Source organism: Neovison vison, chromosome 13 (genome assembly GCF_020171115.1).
Source record: "Neovison vison isolate M4711 chromosome 13, ASM_NN_V1, whole genome shotgun sequence".
Taxonomy (NCBI): Eukaryota; Metazoa; Chordata; class Mammalia; order Carnivora; family Mustelidae; genus Neogale; species Neogale vison.
The window spans coordinates 87,278,834-87,302,385 of NC_058103.1; the positions used below are offsets into that span (position 1 = coordinate 87,278,834).

Here is a 23,552-nt window from a genome sequence, read left to right on the forward strand (position 1 = left end):
CTACTGAGATAATGACAAGTGACAGCCACATGGAAACCCAAAGCTCTTCTAAACGTGGGTACACTCTCAGTTGACTGCTTTTCACCAAAAAAACGAAATATTCCATCTACTGCTCTTTATTAAATATGCTTTTTTTTAAAAAAAAAAAGCTTTGAGGCAGTTTATATTATCTGTACATCATGAGAGAAGGGAGGCTGAGGGAAGAAATATTCACTCTCATGGTCCAGGCGCTTTATCAACCCTATAGGTGGACACCGTTTCTGTTTTACAGACGAAGCAGTTCAAGCTCAGAACCTTTCAGCTGTTTGTCCAGAGACACAGGCGACAAGGCTGGATTTCAGATCCAACTCTGGCTCCCAACCTGTGTCTTTTTCATCCCCACTCCCTTGTTACTGCCAACTCTGAGGGGCTGTGATTGGGCTTTGTTTGACTTTATCTTGGAACATCCAGGTGGCCAAGGTAAAAAGGGAAATGTGACTGTTATTCCTTTCACATTTCACAGAAAAGGAAAAGCACCAAAAAAATTGGGGGAGGGGGCAACGAAGTACATAGCAATACTAAATTCTAACACGTATTTACAACCTACAGTACCCTGAATTATATAATAAACAAAATTCTCATCAACGATGTGTGTAATCTATGGAAGCTCGGTTTTCATAGGGCTTTATCCTAATGCTTCCTCGAAGCCGTGGAGTCAGTCTCCAGGGAAGCACAGTTCTGTGAATGTAGAGAAACGTCCAGTGACCCACGAGGTCTTCCATGTACTCATTCAGCCATCTCACATCATCGCCCACAGTGATGGGCACAGACTCTGTCAGGCACTGTGAGCACCAAGAAGTAAGAAAACAGATGTGGTTCCAGCTGTCGTGGAACTTCCAGTCTCGTGGTGGGGTGTGTGTGTGTCGTGGAACTTCCAGTCTCGTGGTGGGGTGGGTGAACCTAAGTTCAGAAAGTGCTACCGAAGAGAATACATGACATGACAGAATTAGCTGCCCCAAGATATGCCACTTTGGTGTAAGGACTCTTTTGAGCTAAGAGTACTTGAAAACAGAAGATACGAGAAAGGCCCTCTAACCCTCTTTCCTTCCTGAAAACAGGAGATAAAACGCCTGTATGAAAGATGCTCACCTACACTGGAAAGAAAGAAATAGCCTAGGATGCCTTCATGGCTCAGTGGTTTAAGCATCTGCCTCTGGCTAGGTCACGATCCTAGGGTCCTGGGATCAAGTCCTGAGTCAAGCTCCCTGCTCAGGAGGGCGCCTGCTTCTCTCTCTCCCCCTGTTCCTCGCCCCTGTTCATGCTCTGTCAAATAAATGAAATATTCAAAAATAAAATAAATATTATCAGAGAACACTGAGGCCAAGAGAATTCTGTGCAAACAGAACTCTGCAAAATAATTCTGATCTTTCTTCAGTTTCCCCATATGTTCATCACTTTTTCACAACTGCCTCTTTGTTCAACCTACTCTGTAAACACTTAGGCCTGGCCAATTCTTCGGGTCTTATTCTCCCTATGGGGTTTCCAACATACACGTAAAAATCTGCATGCTCTTCTCCTGTGAGTCTGTCTCATGTCACCTTAATTCTAGCCAGAGACTCTTTTAATTCTAGCCAGAGACCTAGAGTAACATCTTGTCTCCCTACGCTCTACTTCGAGAATAACTCGCAGCAGGTATGAGGGAATATCCTTGGACGTGGTCATCAGGCAGAGCTGAGCACGCTGCCCTAAAGCCAACAGAAGCCAGAGACCAAGCATTCCAGGAGGGAAGAGCACATGAGGAGGTTCGAAATGAACAAAAGGTTGGTGTCTTCCAAAAAGCCCAAGGGAGGCCAGTGTTTTTCTGGAACACAGGAGGGAGGGGGGACACCCAGTAAAGCAGGAGAAAGGTGTGTCTGAGATAAAGTGGACAAAGAGACTGGGCCTCAATGGAAGGAAACAAAAGGAAAAATGTCTTGTTACTGATGCTTCTGAGGCTCAGGAGGTGGAAGACAGAGAGCATCCACTGCTGGGGTCACGTGGACTGCAGGTGACCTTGCCAAGAGCTGGCTCTGAGGGCACTAAACACAGACCCTGGTGTGATGAGGAGGGAACACTAAGGGAACGCTAAGGGAGAAGGACTCGCCTCATCTGGACAAGTCCTTTGGGAGGTTTGGGCATTAAGGGGACAGAGAACGGGGCCACAGATGGAGGAGGATGTGAGATCAAGGGAGAAAGCTCTTGTTTTGTCTTCAAGATGGGTGACACTAGAGCATGTAAGGATGCGGATGGGAATTTTATGGAAGAGGAGGAAAGAGACAATATTAGGCTCTGTTGGAGGGCAGACAGCAATGGGCACAAGAGAGACACACAGGAGGAGGGGCCCTTTTCCAGAAAGACAGAGGACATGAGAAGAAAAAGTAGGTAGAGGCTGGTGGGTTTCCTCCAAGGAGCCTCCAAGGTTTGAGCATGAGAATGAACTAACAGGGTCCCGGCCTCCTGTCCCCCTCCAACCAGGGTAAGCCAGCTGTTCTCTGCTTTATATCCAAGACAGAATTCTGCATAAGAAACATCTAGCTAAAAGCAGTTGAAACAGGTATTCATTAGGAAGAAAAATAAAGACCATGGCCTTGACCAGTCTCAAACACTCTCTTTTAGAAGAACTTTTTATTATAGAAATTTTCAATAATGAAATACATAAAAAATTTTTTCCAACAAAAGTAGATAATGACATAATGAACTGCATGCACTCACCATACAGTTTCAACAATTACCCATTAATGGTCAATATTGTGTATCTATATTACCTCTACTCCCAAACACCACCTGAAATTATTTTGAAATAAATCCTACCAACCCATCTTTGCTGTGTTATTCATTTTGTTTTCTTTTCTTTTTTTGAAGATTTTATTTATCTTGTGAGAAAGAGAGAGAGCATAAGCAGGGGGAGTGGCAGGCAGAGGGAAAGGAAAGGGAGAAGCAGGCTCCCCACTGAGCAGAGTCCTGGGATCAGGACCTGAGCAGAAGGCAGGTGCTTAAGGACTGAGCCACCCAGGTGCCTGTTACTCATTTTCTAAGAAGAATCCAGCTCCATAGGGAAGTTATATATGTCCATTTTACAGATGTAAACACTAAAAGAAAGGCTAGTTAGACTCAAAATTTTACCAAGGCTTTCCCCACCAGCTCAAATTTTACAGGCTTTTTCACCTCACAGGTTGCAAATCTTGGAGACATATTATGATCACAACTTATAACTTTATCAAGAAAATACTTCTGGGGGATGCCTGGTAGGCTCACTCAGTAAAGCATGGGACTCTTGATCTCAGGGTTGTTGAGTTCAAGCCCCATATTGGGTGCGGAACTTACTTTAAAAAAAAAAAAGAAAAAAAAGGGATGCCTGGGTGGCTCAGTTGGTTAGGTGTCTGCCTTTGGCCCAGGTCATGATCCCAGGATCCTGGGATTGAGCTCCACGTCGGCCTCCCTCCTCAGCAGAGAGTCTGCTTCTCCCTCTGCCTGTCCCTTCACCAGCTTATACTCCCTCTCTCACTTTCTAATAAATAAACAAAATCTTTTCTAAAAAATTAAAAACTAATAAATAAATTAAATTATCAACAAGCCATATAAGTAGAAACTATAAATATAAACCAAAGGAGAGATCTTTCCTGGGCCCAGGATGGAAACCAACTTTTAACATACAGACAACATACACCACATGAAGTGAGTTATCCCTGCAGAGGCAAGACAGAGAATCCAGTTTCACGTTCCCTTTTGTCTTTCTGTAGGAAGTGAAGCATGTATCTGAATGTAAATAGACTTCACAGGGAAAGGGTAGAGAGAGCCCTTTACCAGATGTCCAGAGTCTTGGGAACAGAAAACAAGCTTCAGAAAACAGAGGCCAACTGGGGGATTACACATCTTGAAGATCTCTTCACTCAAGAGAATGCCTAATATACCACAATGAATCCAGTAAAGGATGGCTGGCCAGCCTCAGGGAAAAAGGCCTCTGGGCCAGTCCCAGGACCACCATTGGGAACATGCATGGGTAGGAACACTGGGGCTTAAAGAAGTACGAAGCACTCCACAAACGCTCCTTGGCTGGGCCAGCCATGTAACACCATGCACGTCTAGTGTTCCGGTTATTTCCACAACATGGCAATGCCAGCAGAGGAGAAGCGATAAGAGTAATGAGCCCAGGTAATGCCAAAACTTCTAGGAAGGAGGAAGGAGTTCTGAAGCAAAGTGAAGAGATTCCTGGATATGTGAAGGTTTCAGCTCTAGGAGGTGCAGGAGCCCAGTGATGGCAGCTTGGAGGAAGGAAGAGACCCAAGGCCACTGAAGAAGGACATACTCTTGGACAAAAAACTAAGAGCTTGTCTGGATCTGAGTACCAAGGGGAACTAACTCAAAAGAGCAGCACGGTGAGGAAGTGGGTGTCTGCTACTTTCAAGGCCTTTATCTCTGGCTGACAATTTAATTGGACCAGCATGATATTCTTCTCCACAGGGTATAAACGTCAGGGCATTTCTCAGCAGACTGCTGTTCCCCCAAAATCCACTCTCCCCTTATTTCTTAGCCAACAGAACCCCTGATTTTTTTTTTTTTTTTTTAAGCTGGATACAACTCCTTCACAGCTAACTCTGGACACCAAATTTCTGGCTAATAAGATGAACCATGGGCACCTGGGTGGCTCAGACGGGTGAGCCTCTGGCTTGACTTGAGCTCAGATCAAGATTTCAGGGTCGTGGGATCAAGCTCCACGTCAGGCTCCACACTCAGAGGAAGTGCTTGTCCCTCTCCTTTTCCCTGCTTGCTCATGCTCATATGCGTGCTCTCTCAAACAAATACAGAAAATCTTAAAAAAAATAAATAAATAAAAAGAGGAAAGTCCCTTGGTCCCATGGTCCCTAATGGACCATGAAGGGCACATTAAGGATGGTGGAACAATAAATCAGAAAAAGCCCTAGATTCCAGACTTCAGCATTCAGAAAAAGAAACTTAGTTGCCACATTTTCTATAATATGTAGCCAAACTTGATACTAACCAATATAGGCACATGGAGGGGAAAAAAGAAAAAGAGAAGAAAGAAAGAAAAAAAAAAGGACAGTTAGGAGATAAGGACTTTAAAGATAAAAGCAGAATACTTGTCAGCTTTCCTTGAGCCTGCAGAGTCTGCAGGGGCTCTGAGGGGCTTCTCAATAAGAGAGGCTTCTGTGCAAGTCATATTTAGGATACCATGCATGAGCTCACATTAGGGCATTCAAGGAGTCCTGGAGCTGAACAAGATTTGATTAAAAATGATGGTAACAACCAAGATTTTCTGGGGAGTGGAGTGGGTAGGGCCGTTCAGAAGATAAATGGTCATTAGAACAGTGTCAATAAAATTCTCTGACTTTATACAAGAATGAATTCCTAGAATACCTACAGGCAAGTATTTACAAGGTAAGGGATAACAAAAAAAAATTTTTTTTTTTGAGAGCACTAAAGAAGAAAACACAATGCAGTATGTATCAGATACAAAATGTACATACTACAAAACTGACCTTAATAAAACCAATTTGGCACCCCAATGTTTATCACAGCAATGTCCACAACAGCCAAACTATGGAAAAAGCCTAGATGTTCATCAACAGGTGAATATATAAAGATGTGGTATATATATATACAGTGGATATTATGCAGCCATCCAAAAAAAAAAAAGAAAGAAAGAAATCTTGCCATTTGCAATGATGTGGATGGAACTAGAGAATATTACGCTAAGTGAATTAAGTCAATCAAAAAAAAGAGTTATCATATGGGGCGCCTGGGTGGCTCAGTGGGTTAAGCCGCTGCCTTCAGCTCAGGTCATGATCTCAGGGTCCTGGGATCGAGTCCCGCATCGGGCTCTCTGCACAGCGGGGAGCCTGCTTCCCTCTCTCTCTCTCTGCCTCCCTCTCCATCTACTTGTGATTTCTCTCTGTCAAATAAATAAATAAAATCTTAAAAAAAAAAAAAAGAGTTATCATATAACCTCACTAACAGTAGGAATTTGAGAAACAAGACAAAGGATCACAGGGAAAAGGACGAAAAATGAAAGATGAAACCAGAGAAGGAGACAAACCATAACAGACTTTTTTTTTTAGGATTTTTAATTTTTTATTTGACAGAGATCACAAGTAGTCAGAGAGGCAGGCAGAGAGAGAGGAGGAAGCAGGCTCCCTACCAAGCAGAGGGCCCAACTCCAGGCTCCATCCCAGGATCGTGACCCGAGCTGAAGGCAGGGGCCTTAATCCACGGAGCCACCCAGGCATCCTTGTAACAGACTCTTAATCTCAGGAAACTAACTGAGGGTTGTTGGAAGGGAGATGGGGGGGCTGGAATAGAGTGGCTGGGTGAGGGAATTGGGAAGGGCATGTGCTATGGGGAGTGCTATGAATTGTATAAGACTGATGATTCACAGGCCTGTACCCTTGCAACAAATAATACATGTTACTGAAAATAAATTTTAAAAATTGTGGGGCGCCTGGGTGGCTCAGTGGGTTAAGCCACTGCCTTCGGCTCAGGTCATGATCTCAGGGTCCTGGGATCGAGTCCCACATCGGGCTCTCTGCTCAGCAGGGAGCCTGCTTCCCTTCCTCTCTCTCTGACTACTTGTGATCTCTCTCTGTTAAATGAATAAATAAAAATCTTAAAAAAAATTGTGACTAAATTCATGCAAAAATAAATTTGTTTTCAAGAAGCAAGTGACACAAAGGCAGCATAAAGAGAAGTCACGGCAAGAAGTAATCTATGTAATATCACCGATTACTACAATAAGATACGATCTGTATGTGTTCTTCTTGGGATCATGAAGCTGGATACGTTCCTGGACTGTGATGTAAAAAGAGGGGAAAAGTGATGCAAACTCAATTCTAAAAAGTAAGACAAATAAGGCTCATTTGGACTCATCAAAACAAACGCTCACTCTTCAAGAAACAAAACCAAAGGATCTTAAAATACCCCAAAGGAATGAACAATAACCTCAAGTGTGTCTTCCCAGGACCATGCACGCATGCCTCCCAAAAGAGACCCCTGCCAGTGCCGTCAGACACGCCTGCTATTCAGTCTGAACCTGCTTTTCTCTGGACATTTCCTTAACACTCAGGCCCAACAAAATAAACTGGTTTAAGGAATTGTCTGTTTCTGTTAAAAGTACTGGAGTTGGGACATCTGGGTGGCTCAGTTGGTTAAGCCACTGCCTTTGGCTTAGATCATGATCCAAGGGTCCTGGGATCAAGTCCTACATTGGGCTCCTTGCTCCGCTGGGAGCCTGCTTCTCTCTCCACCTCTGCCTGCCTCTCTTCCTGTCTGTGTGTGTGCCAGTGTGCTCTCTCTCTCTCTCTCTCTCTGACATTTAAATAAATAAATAAATAAATTCTTAAAAAAAAAAAAAAGTACTGGAATAAGACTATTAAAAATTGAGAATTTTGTTAGTGATGCCACATAGCAGTAAACCTTTTGGTTCCAAGGCTGAAGCATGAGGGTAATGGCAGTCCCTGATTTAAATTTCACTGGCTTGGGGTGGGGGTGGGGGGGCGGCGCGGCTCAGTGGCTCAATCTGTTAAGCATCTGCCTTCAGCTCAGGTCATGATCCCAGAGTCCTGGGATGGAGTCCGGCATCAGGCTCCCTGCTTAGCGGGGAGTCTGCTTCTCCCTCTCCCGTATGCTTATTCTCTCTCTCTAACAAATAAATAAATCTTTACAAAAATTCACTGGATTATAAGACAAACAGCAGATGACGACAAGGCTTGGAAAATTAATAAAAACTACTAAGTTTTCTGTCACATAACAACATAAATACACTTAACACTACTGAACTGTACTCTGAGGAATGGTTAAGATGATAAATTCTATGCTATGTGTTATCTACTACAATTATATATAAAAAAAGTTACATGATTCAAACCACTTTCAAGTGTTTGGCCTAGAACTGTTACCTAGGACTCTGCTAATCACATCCTCCTTAAAATTTTGATGGCCAGACTTGGCTCAATGTGGCCTCTTCCTCACATGTTTTAGATCTCAATCTGTAAAGTGGAAAGAAACTATTCTGTGTGAAAATAGATCTAGAAATAAAGTAACAAGTGCAAACAAGATAATCTGAGTAAGTTTCTGGTTTTAAGTCTGCAAAGAAGTAAAAAATAAAAATGATAGTAAAAGCTCAGAAAAAGAAAATTAGGTAACATTCTTCTATATTTTATGTTTTTTAAATTTGGTTTATTTAAACCTAAAAAAACTAAAAACAAAAAACAGTTCACCCATCCTCCTCTCCACCTTGCAAGCAAATACCAATCTGTTCTCTGCATCTATGAGCTTGGCTTATTTTTAAATTTTTAAGTATTTTTAGATTCCACATATAAGACAGTATCTGTCTTTCGCTGATTTTATGTTAAATGCCTCAATCACTGATTTCTCCCATATCTCCTTTTCTAAAAATGAGTATTTTATGTAACTAACTCTAAAAATCACCAAGTTCATTCACCTTCTCTCTTAAGTATTTGCCTTATCTGTCTGGTTGGGAAAGCATTTTTAAACAGTGTTAGAATTTAATAACCTACAGCTCCATTGTAAGAATATGTGAAAACAGATTAAAGACCTAAATGTGAGAGGTCCTTAGCAACATTTTTCTAGATATGTCTCCTCAGGCAAGGTAAACAAAGGCAAAAATAAACTACTGGGATTATATCAAAACAAAAAGCTTTTTGCTCAGGGGCACCTGGCTGGCTCAGTTGGTGGAACACAGAACTCTTGATCTTGGGGTTGTGAGTTTGAGCCCCACTTTGGAAACAGAGATCACTTAAAAAATTAAAATTAAAAAAAAAAAAAGCTGGGGCACCTGGGTGGCTCAGTGGGTTAAGCCGCTGCCTTCAGCTCGGGTCATGATCTCAGGGTCCTGGGATGGAGCCCCGCGTCAGGCTCTCTGCTCGGCAGGGAGCCTGCTTCCTCCTCTCTCTCTCTCTGCCTGCCTCTCTGCCTATTGTGATCTCTCTCTGTCAAGTAAATAAATAAAATATTAAAAAAAAAAAAAAAGCTTTTGCACAGTGAAAAATGAAACAAAAAAACAGTCTACTAACTGGGAGAAGATATTTGCAAGTGATACATCAAATAGGGATTAATATCTGAAATATATATAAAGAACTTAACAACAACAACAACAACAAAAACGCATAAATAATCCAATTACAAATGGGCAGAGGACCTGAAAAGACATTTTCCCAAAGACGTATGGGAAGGGGTGCCTGGGTGGCCCAGTTGGTTAAGCATCCAACTCCTGATCTCACCTCAGGTCTTGATCTCAGGGTTGTGAGTTCAAGTCCCACACTGGGTTCCACGCTGATCATGAAGTCTACTTTTTAAAAAAAAAAAGGAAAATGGCCAACAGACACATGAAAAGGTGCTCAATATCACTTGTTATCATGGAAATACAAACTGAAACCACAAGATATCACTTTATACCTGTCAGAATGGCTAAAATAAAAATCATAAGCGATAACAACTGTTGGCAAGGATATGGAGAAAAGGAAACCCTGTGCACTGTCAGTGGGAATGTAAACTGGGACAGCCACTGCAGAAAACAGTATTTTTTGAGGTTCCTCCTAAAATTAAAAAAAGAAATTCCGTTTGACCTAGTAATTTCAGTACTGGGTATTTACCCAAAAAAAATGAAAACATTAATTTGAAAAGATATACACATCCCTATGTTTACCATAGCATTATTTAAAGAGCCAATATATGGAAGCAACCCATGTGTCCATCCACAGATGACTGGATACAAAAGGAGATGTGCATAACACACACAGGAGTATTACTTAGCTATAAAAAAGAACAAGATCTTGCCATTTGCGACAATATATAGATGACCTTATGCTAAGTGAAGTCTGACAGAGAAGGACAAAACCCTATCATTTCACTTTTATGTGGAATCTAAAAAACAACATAATAAACAAAAAGCAGAAACAGACTCATAAATACAGAAAATAAACTGTTGTTGGCAGAGGGGTTGAAAGAGGGGAATGGGGCGCCTGGGTGGCTCAGTGGGTTAAGCCGCTGCCTTCAGCTCAGGTCATGATCTCAGGGTCCTGGGATCGAGTCCCGCATCAGGCTCTCTGCTCAGCAGGGAGCCTGCTTCCCTCTCTCTCTCTCTGCCTGCCTCTCCGTCTACTTGTGATTTCTCTCTGTCAAATAAATAAATAACATCTTTAAAAAAAAAAAAGAAAGAAAAAGAATGTAGGGGAATGGACAGATTGAGTGAAAGAAGTAGGAAATACAGGCTTCCAGGTATGGAAAGAATACAGGAATAAAAGAGGATCAAAAGTACAGTATAGCTAGGTTCCTGGGTGGCTAAGTCTGTTAAGCATCCGACTCCTGATCTCAGCTCAGGCCTTGATATCAGGGTCATGAGTACAAGGCCCAGATTGGGCTCCATGCTGGGCATGGAGCCTAGTTTTAAAAAAAAAAAGTACAGCATAGTGAATACAGTGAATGTTATTCTAGTAGGCTAGATGGTAACAGATAGTAGCTACACTTGTGGTGAGCATGGCATAATGCACGGAAGTGCAGAATCGGTGTTGTACACTTGAAACTAATGTAACATTGTGTCAACTATCTTTCAATGAAAAAAATGAACATGAAAATATTGAGAATCTGAACTCACCTCAAATTAAATATACGTGATGTTATTCCACTAAGAATGTCACCGTAAGTTTCTGAACTAGGCAGACCGATTCTAAAATTCATAAGGAAAAAAATACAGGGACGCCCGGGGGTGCAGTTGGTTGAGCACCTACCTTCGGCTCAGGTCATGATCTCAGGGTCCTAAGATTGAGGCCCATGTCAGGCTCCCTGCTTAGCAGGGAGCCTGCTTCTCTCCCTGCCTGCTGCTCCCTCTCTGACAAATAAAATAAATAAAATCTTAAAGGAAGGAAGGAAGGAAGGAAGAAAGAAAGAAAAGAAGAAAGACTATAGTAAAAGTAGCCAGGAAACTTCTGTAAAGTAAATGGTGACCATACTGAATACCAAAGAAGGCTTGTTACAAATCTATGGTAATTAAAGCAATGTGGCAGTACTGCTTCAACAGATTAATGGGGTAGAACAAAGAATCAACAATAGATCTAAGTACACTTGGGAATTATTTCATGCAAAGAAAAATCTTGAGAGCTTTTACCAAGGAGAGACATGTAGTCATGAACAAATACAGGGACCCCGTCCTTATGAAACTAGATGGTTTCATATAATGTAAAGGTGGTACTTCAATTTAATAGTGGGAAAAATTGAAAAAAATTGTGTTAGTCTAACTAGCTAGCTGGGGGGGTGGAAAAAGGCAGGCTAGATACATACTTAGATGGAGCTAAGAACTTTTTGTTAAAAAGCTATCAGAATAGGGGAGCCTGGGTGGCTCAGCGGGTTAAGCCTCTGCCTTCGGCTCGGGTCATGGTCTCAGGGTCCTGGGATCATGCCCTGAATCAGGCTCTCCGCTCAGCAGGGAGCCTGCTTCCCCCTCTCTCTCTGCCTGCCTCTCTGCCTCCTTGTGATCTCTATCTGTCAAATAAATAAATAAAATCTTAAAAAAAAAAAAAAAACTAGCGGAATAAATAAAAATCTTTTAAAAAAAAAAAAAGAGGGATGCCTGGTGGCTCATTTGGTCATTTGGTTAAGCAACTGCCTTCAGCTCAGGACACGACTTGTGGAGTCCTGGGATTGAGCCCCAGGTTGGGCTCCCTGCTTAGCAGGGAGCCTTCCTCTCTCCCTACTTGTGCTCTCTCTCCATAATAAATAAAAATCTTTTAAAAAATATTTCTGTATTTATTTGGTCATGGTTTGAAAACAGGCGTGCCTGGGTGGCTCAGTCAGTTAGGCATCTGCCTTCCGCTTGGGTCATCATCTCAGGATCCTGGGATCGAGCCCCACGTTGGGCTCCCTACTCAATCAAGTCTGCTTGTACCTCTTCCTCTGCCCCTCCTTCCCGCTTGTGTTCTCTTTCTCTAATGTGTAAATAAAATCTTTTTAAAAATTTTTTTAAAAGTTTTTTAAAGATTGGAAACAAAGTCATTAAAGAATTAAAAGAAAACCTTAAAGACTTCATTGTTTAGTAATACTCAAGTAGGGATATCTTTGCTAGGAAAAAAAGGGGGGAAATACAAAACAAAAAAAATAGGTCATTTTAACTACATTAAGTTTTTTTTTTTTAATATTTTATTTATTTATTTGACAGAGAGAGATCACAAGTAGGTGGAGAGGCAGGCAGAGAGAGAGAGAGAGAGAGAGAGAGGGAAGCAGGCTCCCTGCTGAGCAGAGAACCTGATGCGGGACTTGATCCCAGGACCCTGAGATCGTGACCTGAGCCGAAGGCAGCGGCTTAACCCACTGAGCCACCCAGGCGCCCCTACATTAAGTTTTTTTAATTGCATAAATGATGTAAGTATCAAAGTGCACATGGTTTAATAGGGAAAAACATCTGCAACATATGACCCATAATGCTAATTTTTTTAAATATAAAATAACTGACAAATAACAAAGAAAACAGATAATATATGGGATACCTGGCTGGCTCAGTTGATGGAGCATGCTACTCTTCATCTCAGAGTTTTGAGTTTGAGCCCCATGCTGGGAATAGAAATTACTTAAAAAAAAAAAAAGTAGGAAGAAGAAAACGGACAACATAGTAGGAAAAAGTGTTTCATTCATTTACTGGAAAGATGAAAAGTCTGCTGTTTACAATGTTGGTGAAGATATAGGAAAACAGGGACTCTCATACACTACCATTGGGCCCAGACACAGAAGAATCAAGCTTTGGGAGTGAATTTTGTAATAGATATCAAATTAATTTTAAGAGATCCTTTGCTGACATGAAAGATAAGCCAAGATAATTAGTAATACATGTATAACTCTAGAGTAAATTATATTTTAACCTAGAAGTGTCCAAACTTGTTTAGTACATAAAATAATTAGCATTCATTCCCAAAATGTTTTATTATTTACAAATATTACAAATGCTAGTAAACTGTGACCTCTGAAACCTACATTCTAATGCACCCCTAAAAGAAGTCAAAGAAACCTGGAGTTTATTCAGGTCAATAAATTCTGACCTGGACAACAAATTTGGCTTAACCTGACAAGGAGCTATTAATAGCCTTTATTTAACCCAGCCTTGTGAATATTTGAACATACAGGTTTCACTGCATTTTATTTTCGATGCCACTTCCCTCACCCTCTACACCAAGTGAGGTGTTAGGTAAGGTATGGAATGTGCACACATGAACATGAACACAAACACTTCTGAATTTTGCAACTGGACAGGTCTCTAGGGTTCTGGATAGAGAGTTGTGGACCTGCACAATCCTTCTTCCCTGAAGATAGGCACACAGGTGGTAATAAGTACTTGTTGAATGACCACAGTCTGAGTCATTGCTAATGGCCAGCAGTTACCTGCCTGTAAGGTCTATGAAAGTGTTCAGGCTATCCACCCCGTGCTAGGAACCACAGACAGCTATTAGAGTTCTTCTGCCTCCCGTTTATAGTTTTTGTTTGCTTTTGTCCATCTTCTCTCTGTTAGAAAGGTCACCAACTATAAATTCTGCCATTATTGATATCCTTACCCATAGCAGCTCCTTTTTACTTTGTCTTTCTTTTTTTTTTTTAAAGATTTTATTTATTTATTTGAGAGAGAGAGAGCATGAGCGAGGAGAAGGTCGGAGGGAGAAGCAGACTCCCTGTGGAGCTAGGAGCCTGATGCGGGACTCGATCCCAGGACTCCAGGATCATGACCTGAGCCGAAGGCAGTCATCCAACCAACTGAGCCACCCAGGCGTCCCTACTTTGTCTTTCTGTAGCCTTGGAACTAGATAGCTAAGCATCTATAAAATAAATAAAAGTGGTTCTGGGGGCGCGTGGGTGGCTCACTCAGTTAAGTGTCCAGCTAGGGTCATGATCCGGGAGTTCTGGGATGGAGCCTCAAGAGGGGCTCTCTGCTCAGCCGGGAGCCCGCTTCTCCCTGCCCCTCTGACCCACCCCACCCCCTACTTGTACTCTGTGTGTCAAATAAATAAATAAATAAATAGATATTTTTTTCATTAAGTGGCTCTGAAGGAGGTCTTACAGACTCTGCCTTGAGTCCATGGGTACACTCCGACTCCCATTTTGGCTGCTTAATGGGCCTACTTCCTGGTTCTCAATGTTTAGAAAGACAAGTTACCAGACCACCAGAAAGTTATATTACTTTTAGTGTAAGGATGTATAAGGGGAATGTTCACATTTTTACTACTTCAGGTAAAAAACAAACAAAAAAACTCTTGAAATTAGGCACTAGAAAAGAAAGCTCCCTGAGGGCTAGAGGTTTGATATGCTTTGCCGTGGACTATGCTCCTGATGCCTAGAACAATAAATATTTAACGAAGAAGCACTATGAGTGAGAGGGAGACAGCTGCTCTCACAGCAGCAGAAAATCCTACCTGTTGAGGAAATGTGGAATGCAGGAATGACAGGTGAAGGAAGAGACGACTTTTTAAATGTTACTATTCAGAGATAATTCTTCCAGAGTGGGGGAGAAACTATCAGTGTCAACTGCTTATAAGGAGCCTTTCTTGACTCCCAGACAAAATGGAAAGTAATATTTTAAATCTAATGTCATTTAAAAGGTCTAAACGCAGCACTCTCCTCCATTATGGCTAAGATGAATGTATTCTATACTCTCCAAGTGCCTTAAAGAAGTTCCTCCGTGCGCAAAACAGGGAGGACACCTGGAGAGTACAGCGAGGTTTACGTGATTTCTAGTTCTGAACACAAGGGAAGGTGAGACTTGCAGGGAATAGTGAAGGGGGGCGCGGGAATCAGTAAGGTCGGTGCAAACACCCGCAAAGCCTTGTCCGAACAAAGTTGCAGTGGATCTTATTCCACTGTTGTGTCAGATTCAAGGGCTTTCAGCTGGGGCGGGGGGTGGGGGTAGGAAGGGAAGACTGGAAGGAGGCAAGGATGTTTCGGCGTGTCCGTGGAAATGAGAAGTGTTGGTTAGGGCGGAAGAGCCGACCTGGACGAAAGGCTGGGAGAGAATTCGGCCGAGGTGGGGGTTATGGAGACCCCGCAGAGCCGGTGCAAGGACAAAAAGTAAGCGTGGGTGGAACCGGGAGGGACTAAAGGAGTGAAGAATCGTAAAAAGGGCCGGTGGCTCGGCGTCTGCAAGGCCAGGCCGGGCCTGGCCGGGACTGGCCGGGGGGAAGTCGCACAGAGGAAAGACTGGGCCGCAACACCCCAGCACCGCCCGGGCCAGCCACGTTCCTACCGATTTGCCCGCGGCCGGTCGCAGGTCCTGGAAGTCGGCGCCGTAGATGGCCTCCAGAGCCTGCAGCTCGTGCTCCTGACGCTGTGGGTAGCTCTCCGGCGGCTCGTCCCGGCCGCGCCCGGGGCCCCCACGGCCCCCAGCCATGGCGACGCGGTGGCCCAGGCCGGGCTGCCTTGCAGTGGCGGTGGTGGGCAAACCGCGGGCTCCCGGTCCGGGCTCCGCTGTCTTGACTGGCCCGTAGGCGGGGCCGCGCGCCGGGGGCAGGTCCATGGGTAGGGGCCGCGCGCCGGGGCGGGGCTGCGTGCCGGGGGCGGGGCTGCGTGCCGGGGGCGGGGCTGCGTGCCGGGGGCGGGTCCCGGGGGGGCGGGTCCCGGGGGCGGACCGGAGCGCCCAGAATTGACTTCAGTGACGGGAGGACCAGCTCGCGGAAACAAGGGAATGAGGCCAGGTTTTGGGTTTGCCAATTTCTTGCGGGCGACTAGAGCAAAGAAGTCTGCAGGGACGTGGGAAAATAAATCAGTCAGAATGGAATGATAACGCCAGATGTTTTCACGAAATGCATGGAACTTCTTTACTCCAGCACAGATCGTGAGAGGAAACTCAAAAGGGCAGACTTGGATGGGTTTTCAACTCGTTTAGGTTCTAACCTTGAACCTTCCCACAAGACTACTAGGAGTAAAGATCTTGACTTTTACCCCGCGTCCCCTCAGCTTTGTGGCCCCAAACTCATCCCTTTAAGGATGGATTCACCTGCTCTTTGTTCCTACCTTCCCACCTTTAAGAATTCTCCATTATCGGGGCGCCTGGGTGGCTCAGTGGGTTAAGCCGCTGCCTTCGGCTCAGGTCATGATCTCAGGGTCCTTGGATCGAGTCCCGCATCAGGCTCTCTGCTCAGCGGGGAGCCTGCTTCCTCCTCTCTCTCTGCCTGCCTCTCCGCCTACTTGTGATCTCTCTCTGTCAAATAAATAAATAAAATCTTTAAAAAAAAAAAAAGAATTCTCCATTATCACCCTACAATCAAACTGAAAAATGCTGGCATGCCTGGGTAGCTCAGTCAGTTAAGCATCTGCCCTCAGCTCAGTCTAGCCCCTTATCTGACTCCTTGCTCAGCAGGGAGCGTGCTTCTCCCTCTGCCGCCTCCCGCTTGTACTCTCTCCCTCTCTGACAAATAAAATCTTAAAAAAAAAAAGTGCACGGGGCGCCTGGGTGGCTCAGTGGGTTAAGCCGCTGCCTTCGGCTCGGGTCATGATCTCAGGGTCCTGGGATCGAGTCCCGCATCGGGCTCTCTGCTCAGCAGGGAGCCTGCTTCCCCTCTCTCTCTCTGCCTGCCTCTCCATCTACTTGTGATGTCTCTCTGTCAAATAAATAAATAAAATCTTTAAAAAAAAAAGTGCAAATGAAGAATGTCTTCCCTTCAGCTAGCTGTATGAGCTACTAGTGAAGAAGAGCTGGAAGAAAAGCAGAGACAAGCTGGTGCCGCACCGTCCTTCCAAGAGGAAACCACCCTTTAAAGGATTTTACACCATCCTGGAAGGAGCCCTCCACCCTTTCCCATGTGATAGGTAGATGACAAAAACCTTATTGGGTGACAGGTGACGGGAGGGTTAATCAGATTAAAACAGCCCATAATATGGGCCAAGAAGCCCCCAAAACCTCTAGATCGAAAGGCCAAACTGGCAACCCTCTCTGGTTCGCATCTTGTTGGGGAGCTTTGTACTGTTGCTCAGTAAACTGTACTGTCCCTCAATAAAGTTTGCTTGGCTGCCCACCACTCTTCATCTGGTCTACTTCTTCATTCTCGAAAGGGTTGTGATCAAGACCCACTGGCACCAAAGGAGAAGAAGTCCTGTAACACTCGTTCCATGAAGAGAAGTATGTTTCATGCGTGTTTACTTAATGTGAATTTAGGAGGTCTTTCTGTTATAATCCTGCCTCCAAGCATGTCTTTCTTTTTCTTTCTTTCTTTCTTTTTTTTTTTTTAAGATTTTGTTTATTTGAGAGAGAAGGTGAGACAGAGAGCATAAGCAGGGAGGAGGGGGAGAGGGAGAGAGAAGAAGCAGGCTCCCTTTTGAGCAGAGAGCAGCCCAATGCAAGACTTGATATCCAGAACCCTGGCTTCATGACCTGAGTTAAAGGCAGGTGCTTGGGGCACCTGGGTGGCTCAGTGGGTTAAGCCGCTGCCTTCGGCTCAGGTCATGATCTCAGGGTCGTGGGATCGAATCCCGCATCGGGCTCTCTGCTCTGCAGGGAGCCTGCTTCCTCCTCTCCCTCTCTCTGCCTGCCTGTCTGCCTGCTTGTGATCTCTGTCTGTCAAATAAATAAATAAAATCTTTAAAAAAAAAAAAAAAGGCAGGTGCTTAACCAACTGAGCCACCCAGGTGCCCTCCAGGCATATTTTTCTTTCTTTTTTTGCCTCCAAGCATATTTTTCAAATGACTTTTCCTTTATTTACTCTTCCTACACCTATACTATTTGCTAAATAATGATCCTTAAGTATCTGGCTATCATCGATTCACTCAGTGCTGGCCCAGTTAACAGAAGATAATCTGGCCCAGATAATATGATAACACAAATGTATTAGTTTGACCCAAGGCCACTTCAAACTGTCATCTTCCTTCCTTTGTTCCCCCGGGTCCTGTCCTTTTCCCAGCAATCTCTATCTAGGTGAATGGTGCCACTCTGCCTGGATTCCTTTTCTCTCAGCTTTCACATTCAGGTAGTCCATTACTTCCATCTATCCATCTCCCTCCATCCCATTACCACTAACTTACTTCACATCACAATCATCTCTTCATTGGGTGACCTTAACAGCTTGAAAAATGGTGTCTTCATTCTTGATCCACTTGAAGCCATTTTTTTCTATTGCAGTCAGAGTAATGTTACTCTGATCACAAATATGATAGGATCACTAATGATCACAAATATGATCTCACACCAATCTTTTTTTTTTTTTTTTAAAGATTTTATTTATTTATTTGAGAGAGAGAGAATGAGCGAGGAGAAGGTCAGAGAGCGAAGCAGACTCCCCATGGAGCTGGGAGCCTGATGTGGGACTCGATCCCAGGACTCCAGGATCACGCCCTGAGCCGAAGGCAGTCGTCCAACCAACTGCGCCACCCAGGCGTCCCGATCTCACACCAATCTTAAATCCTTCAATTTCTCCAATGGTCTTTTATTTAAAAACTCTAATTACAGAAAATTTGAAACATATGTCAAAGTAGAAGAAATATTATAATAAACCCTCCTATACTTGGGGTATCTTGGTGGTTCAGTCAGTAGAGCATCTGACTCTGGGTCTCAGGGTGATGAGTTCAAGCCCCACATTGGGTCTGGAGCCTACTTAAACAAACAAATAAATTTAAATAAATAAGTAAACCCTCCTGTACTCATTACCAAGCTTCAACAATTATAGATATCTTGACAGTATTTCATTTCTCACCCTCCACCCCACCTCTGTAGGAGTGAATCTCAAAGAATCTCAAACATCATGTTTTTTCTATAAATACTTAAGGATGTATCTCTAACAGGCAAAGATCATAGGAAATTTCCACTTCAGTTTTAAGGGGTAATAGCAGTATGTGATTAGCTCCCAAATAGTTCAGAAAATAAAGGGAGAAATTATGATAAGTCAAATGTAGAATATTGACTCTTGGAGAAGTTAGTTGAAGCATATATTAAAGTTCTTTGGATGATTCTTGTAACTTTTACATAAGTTTGAAGATATTTCAAAGTCTAAATGTCACAATAAAAGACACTGACAAACTTTTCCAGAGTGGTTGTGCCATTTTATATTCCCACCAGTTTATGAGAGTTCTGGGTATTCTATATCCTTACCAGTAATTGATATTCTCAGTCATATATATATATATAAATTATATATAATCATATATATATGATTTTATTTATTTATTAGAGAGAGAGCATAAGCAGGGGAAGCAGGAGAAGCAGGAGAAGGAGACATAAGCTCCCTGCTCCCAAGCTCCCCTGGATATGGGGCTTGATCCTGCCTTTTCATTCTCTTAATAGTGTTTTACAAAGAGCACAGTTCTTTTTTTTTTTTAATGTCCACTCCTCCCATATAGTTCTTACTTTTGAGGAAATTCAGTTCCTCAGAGTTTTCTTCTATGAATCATGTTTTGTTATGATATCCAAGAAATTTTGCCTAATGCAAGATCACAAAGATTTTTCCCTATGTTTTCTTCTAGAAGTTCTACAATTGGGGTTTTACACTGAGGTTCTATTATGCGATTTTAGTTTAAAAGTTAAATACGTACCTACCATATGACACAGCTATTCCACTTTTACATATTTAACCAAGAGTAATGAATCACCTTTTTGGTTAGGTTTATTCCTAGGTATCTTAGTATTTTTGGTGTTATTGCAAATGAGATTGTTTTCTTAATTTCCTTCTGATACTTCATTACTAATGCATAGAAATAAAACAGATTTCTGTACAGCTTTACTGAATTTGTTTATCGGTTCTAGCAGTTTTTTTGTGGAGTCTTTAGTTTTCTATTTATGGTATCATGTCATCTGCTGGAAAAGTTGAGGTAAAAATAGAGATATATCAATACAGTGGAATACAATCAGCAATAAAAAGAAATACACTGGGGCACCTGGGTGACTTAATTGTTAAGCATCTGCCTTCAGTTCAGGTCATGATCCCAGGGTCCTGGGTTCGAACCCCACATTGGGCTCCCTGCTCAGCAGGAAGCCTGCTTCTCCTCCCACTTCCCCTGCTTGTGTTCCCTCTCTTGCTGTCTCTCTGTGTCAAACAAATAAAATCTTAAAAAAAAAAGAAACACATTATCCATGGAGTAATAAAATAGATGGATCTCAAAGTAATTATGCTAAAAGAAGCCAGACAAAAGAGTACATACCATATGATTCCATTAATTTTTTTAAAAAATATTTTATTTGAGAGAGAGCGAGAACTCACATGAGCTGAGCAGGGAGTCTGGGATCATAACCTGAGCTAAAGGCAGCTGCTTAATCAACTGAGCACCCAGGCACCCCTCCATTTACTTTTTTTTATATGATTCCATTTATATAAATTCTAAAGAGTACAAACTTAGTAATAGAAGATAAATGATCAGTTGGGATAGTGAGAATAGGGATAGGCCTGAGGGAGCGATTCTAGAGGGACAAGAAGAAACTCATGGGGCTGAAGAATATGCTTGTAATACTGATTGTGATGGGGCACCTGCGTGGCTCAGTGGGTTAAAGCCGCTGCCTTCGACTCAGGTCATGATCTCAGGGTCCTGGGATTGAGCCCCAAATTGGGCTCTCTGCTCAGCAGGAAGCCTGCTTCCCTCTCTCTCTCTCTGCCTGCCTCTCTGCCTACTTGTGATCTCTGTCTGTCAAATAAATAAATAAAATCTTTAAAAAAAATACTGATTGTGATGATGGAATGCTGTCTTTGGTAGCACATATACTAAAATTGGAATCATCGTGGTATAGTTTCATAGGTGTATGCATATATCAAAATTTATGAAACAGTACAATTTGAGTATATGAAATTTATTATATGCCAATTATACCTTAATAGGTTGTTAAAAGACAAAAGTTGTGTTGCTTTGTTTTACAGTGGCTTTTTTCAAATCAAGGTCAAAACAAAGTCCATACATCGCATTTGGTTGCTCTATGTCAAATAAAGTGTCAGCTCAGCAGGCTGTGGACATACAAACTCTGTACCTTGCAAGGAAAGACTGGCCCTTAAGTGGCCCCTCGGAGACAACCTCCAAGCCATTGGAGCATCCAGCCCGATAAGAGTATCATTGTGTAAGTGGAGTTTACAAAGAACTTTACAGGATACCCCAAGATCTTCTTATTCTCCAACCCCTCTCTAAACCCTTAGATCAATTCTGTGAAGAAGAGCCTCTATTCCCCTGTGTACTCCCTGCTTCCCCAAAGTACATCTCCTGATCTGTTTACCCTCAATTTCCCAAGGAAAAACTCCCAGATTTACTGTTGTACTCCAAATCTTTTTTTTTTTTTTTAGAGATTTTATTTATTTATTTGACAGAGAGAAATCACAAGTAGGCAGAGAGGCAGGCAGAGAGAGAGAGGAGGAAGCAGGCTCCCGGCTGAGCAGAGAGCCCGATGCGGGACTCAATCCCAAGACCCTGAGATCATGAACCGAGCCGAAGGCAGCGGCTTAACCCACTGAGCCACCCAGGCGCCCCTGTTGTATTCCAAATCTTAAAAACCACAATCCTCTTTCCCTTCGTTCCTGAAGATTATTTTCCATAGGTGGGGAGTTCTGGGTCACTATTACAAATTGGGAAACTGAATTAGGAGATATATTCATAGATATATTCATAGATTCATGTCAGAAGGAAATGACATTTCCCAAACGACATATTGAGATAATTTAGGATACATGGAAAGACTGTTAGAATCTTTTAAATAGATAATTGCTTTGGTGGTAACTTAGCATAGTAAAAACTAAGAACCAGAAAGTAAACATACTGAGCCCAGTAATGTAAAGGCTAAATTCTGGACTTCTAAATCTTGATGTAAAATTTTCTAAAAGCCACGTTGTTCTTTGCTAATTGCAAATTAAGTAGTTCTTACACATTTTTTGAAATACAAGGCTTGATAGACACTGTTTTATTTAAATATACAGAGAATTCTTTGTTGAAAGGTGAAACTATATCCCCTTTGATATTTGTGTCTTTTAATTGTAAATAAACAGAACAGAAATAGATCTTATATAGTTACCCTTTATTGATTTCCTCCAGTGCGCCAGATAGTGTTAGAGGTTTCCTTTTTTCTTTTAAGATTTTATTTATTTGTGAGATAGGGGGAGAAGCAGAACGAGAAGCAGACTCCCCACTGAACAGGGAACCCAACACAGGGCTCAATTCTAGGATCCTCGCATCATGACCTGAGCCAAAGGCAGATGCTTAACCAGCTGAGCCATCCAGGAGGCCCCCTGTTAGAAGTTTTCATTATTTCAGTATTTTATTGTCCTTAAAACAACCTTACAAAATAGGCATTTTTTTAAAAAGTAAATCTCTATAACCAGTGTTGGGCTTGAACTTAAGACCTGGAGATCAAGAGTCACATGCTCTACCAACTGAGCCAGCCAAATACCCCCTAAATAGGCATTTTTATCCATATTTGGTAGAGAAGGAAATTAAACTTAGGTCATGTAACTGCCCAGTGTCACAAATGGAAATGGTAGAGCAGGCATTCAAACCCAGGTCCTGCTGACCCCAACATTCATGCTGTCCCCTTGATCCTCACTATATTAGAATCTTTTATCCTGAGGGAATTGGTAGGTTTGCCAATGTAAAGAGATAATCTGGTTTCTAGGAAAAAAGGAAATCACTTATGTTAAGCTTAAGAACTCTCCAAAAAAGCCATTTAAATGACATAAATTTATCAGAGGCCAATATGTTTTTTGACATGAATAAGGCCAATAGCTCGATTCAAAGATACCCAGAGGTTTTTATTATCAGCCACCATTTTTATTTTACAAGGATGTAGGATATCCTGTTGCCACTACCAGTATACACAAAGATTTTTTAAAGTCCTGACTCAGTACCTTCCATTCCCTAGAAAAAAAGTCAAGTCTGTGCTTTTTTTTTTTTTTTTTTAAATATGGGACACTTCACAAATGTGTGTGTCATTTTTGCACGGGGGCCATGCTAATCTTCTCCATATTGTTCCAATTTTAGTATATGTGCTGCTGAAGCAAGCACAAGTCTGTGCTTTTTTAAATACACAGGCCCCAGTTTTCATAATTACATCTGGCAGGATAGTCTGGTTTATGCTGTGATAATGAGAAGCTCCAAAAATCTTGGTTGTTTGGTACAATTAAGGTTTATTTCTTGCTCACACGAAATTTGTTATGGGTCTGGGTGGCTCACCAGGACTTCCCTCCCCTCCTTCCTCCTACCCCAGTCCACTGTAGTGACTCAGAAACATAGTCTACTTCTGAGCTCATGTTTTAGCTCTTCCAGTTCAACCTAAGGCGCCTTCCACTATTGCGGTGATCAGGCACCAGAGAGATTTGAGAATCACAAACAGCTTTACACTGCTGCAGCCCAGAAATGATTTGTCACTTTTGCCCACATAGCATTAGTCATAATCATCACATGACCCTGCCCACTTGCAAGGGCATCTGAGAAAAAGTCATCTGTGTATCTGACAGAAGAGAACAAGATATTGTTGAATGCTTACAATAGCTACATAATAAATCTGCATTATCTGTGTCTTATATAGGCATAGAAACAGCCATTTGGAGATAGAACCACTTGTTCCAGATAGGTAACGGTGC

The 23,552-nt window shown here is 42.5% G+C and overlaps 1 protein-coding gene and 1 non-coding gene across 3 annotated transcripts in view; both read right to left on the reverse strand.

The window, feature by feature from the left end:
• EIF2AK4 (eukaryotic translation initiation factor 2 alpha kinase 4) overlaps positions 1-15,459 on the reverse strand; it is a 114,583-nt gene extending 99,124 nt beyond the window's left edge. The window contains exon 1 of one of the 2 annotated variants that reach the window (XM_044231478.1): positions 15,266-15,459. In XM_044231478.1, coding sequence (XP_044087413.1) covers positions 15,266-15,409 — 144 coding nt within the window. In that variant the 5' untranslated portion in view covers positions 15,410-15,459. The remainder of the gene's footprint in view (positions 1-15,265) is intronic. The other variant, XM_044231477.1, reaches the window with a different exon arrangement.
• A 7,408-nt stretch (positions 15,460-22,867) lies between these two features.
• Positions 22,868-22,974, reverse strand: LOC122894877. The gene has a single exon (XR_006381883.1). It is a non-coding gene; the product is annotated as a U6 spliceosomal RNA (small nuclear RNA).
• Between the last annotated feature and the right edge of the window lie 578 nt (positions 22,975-23,552).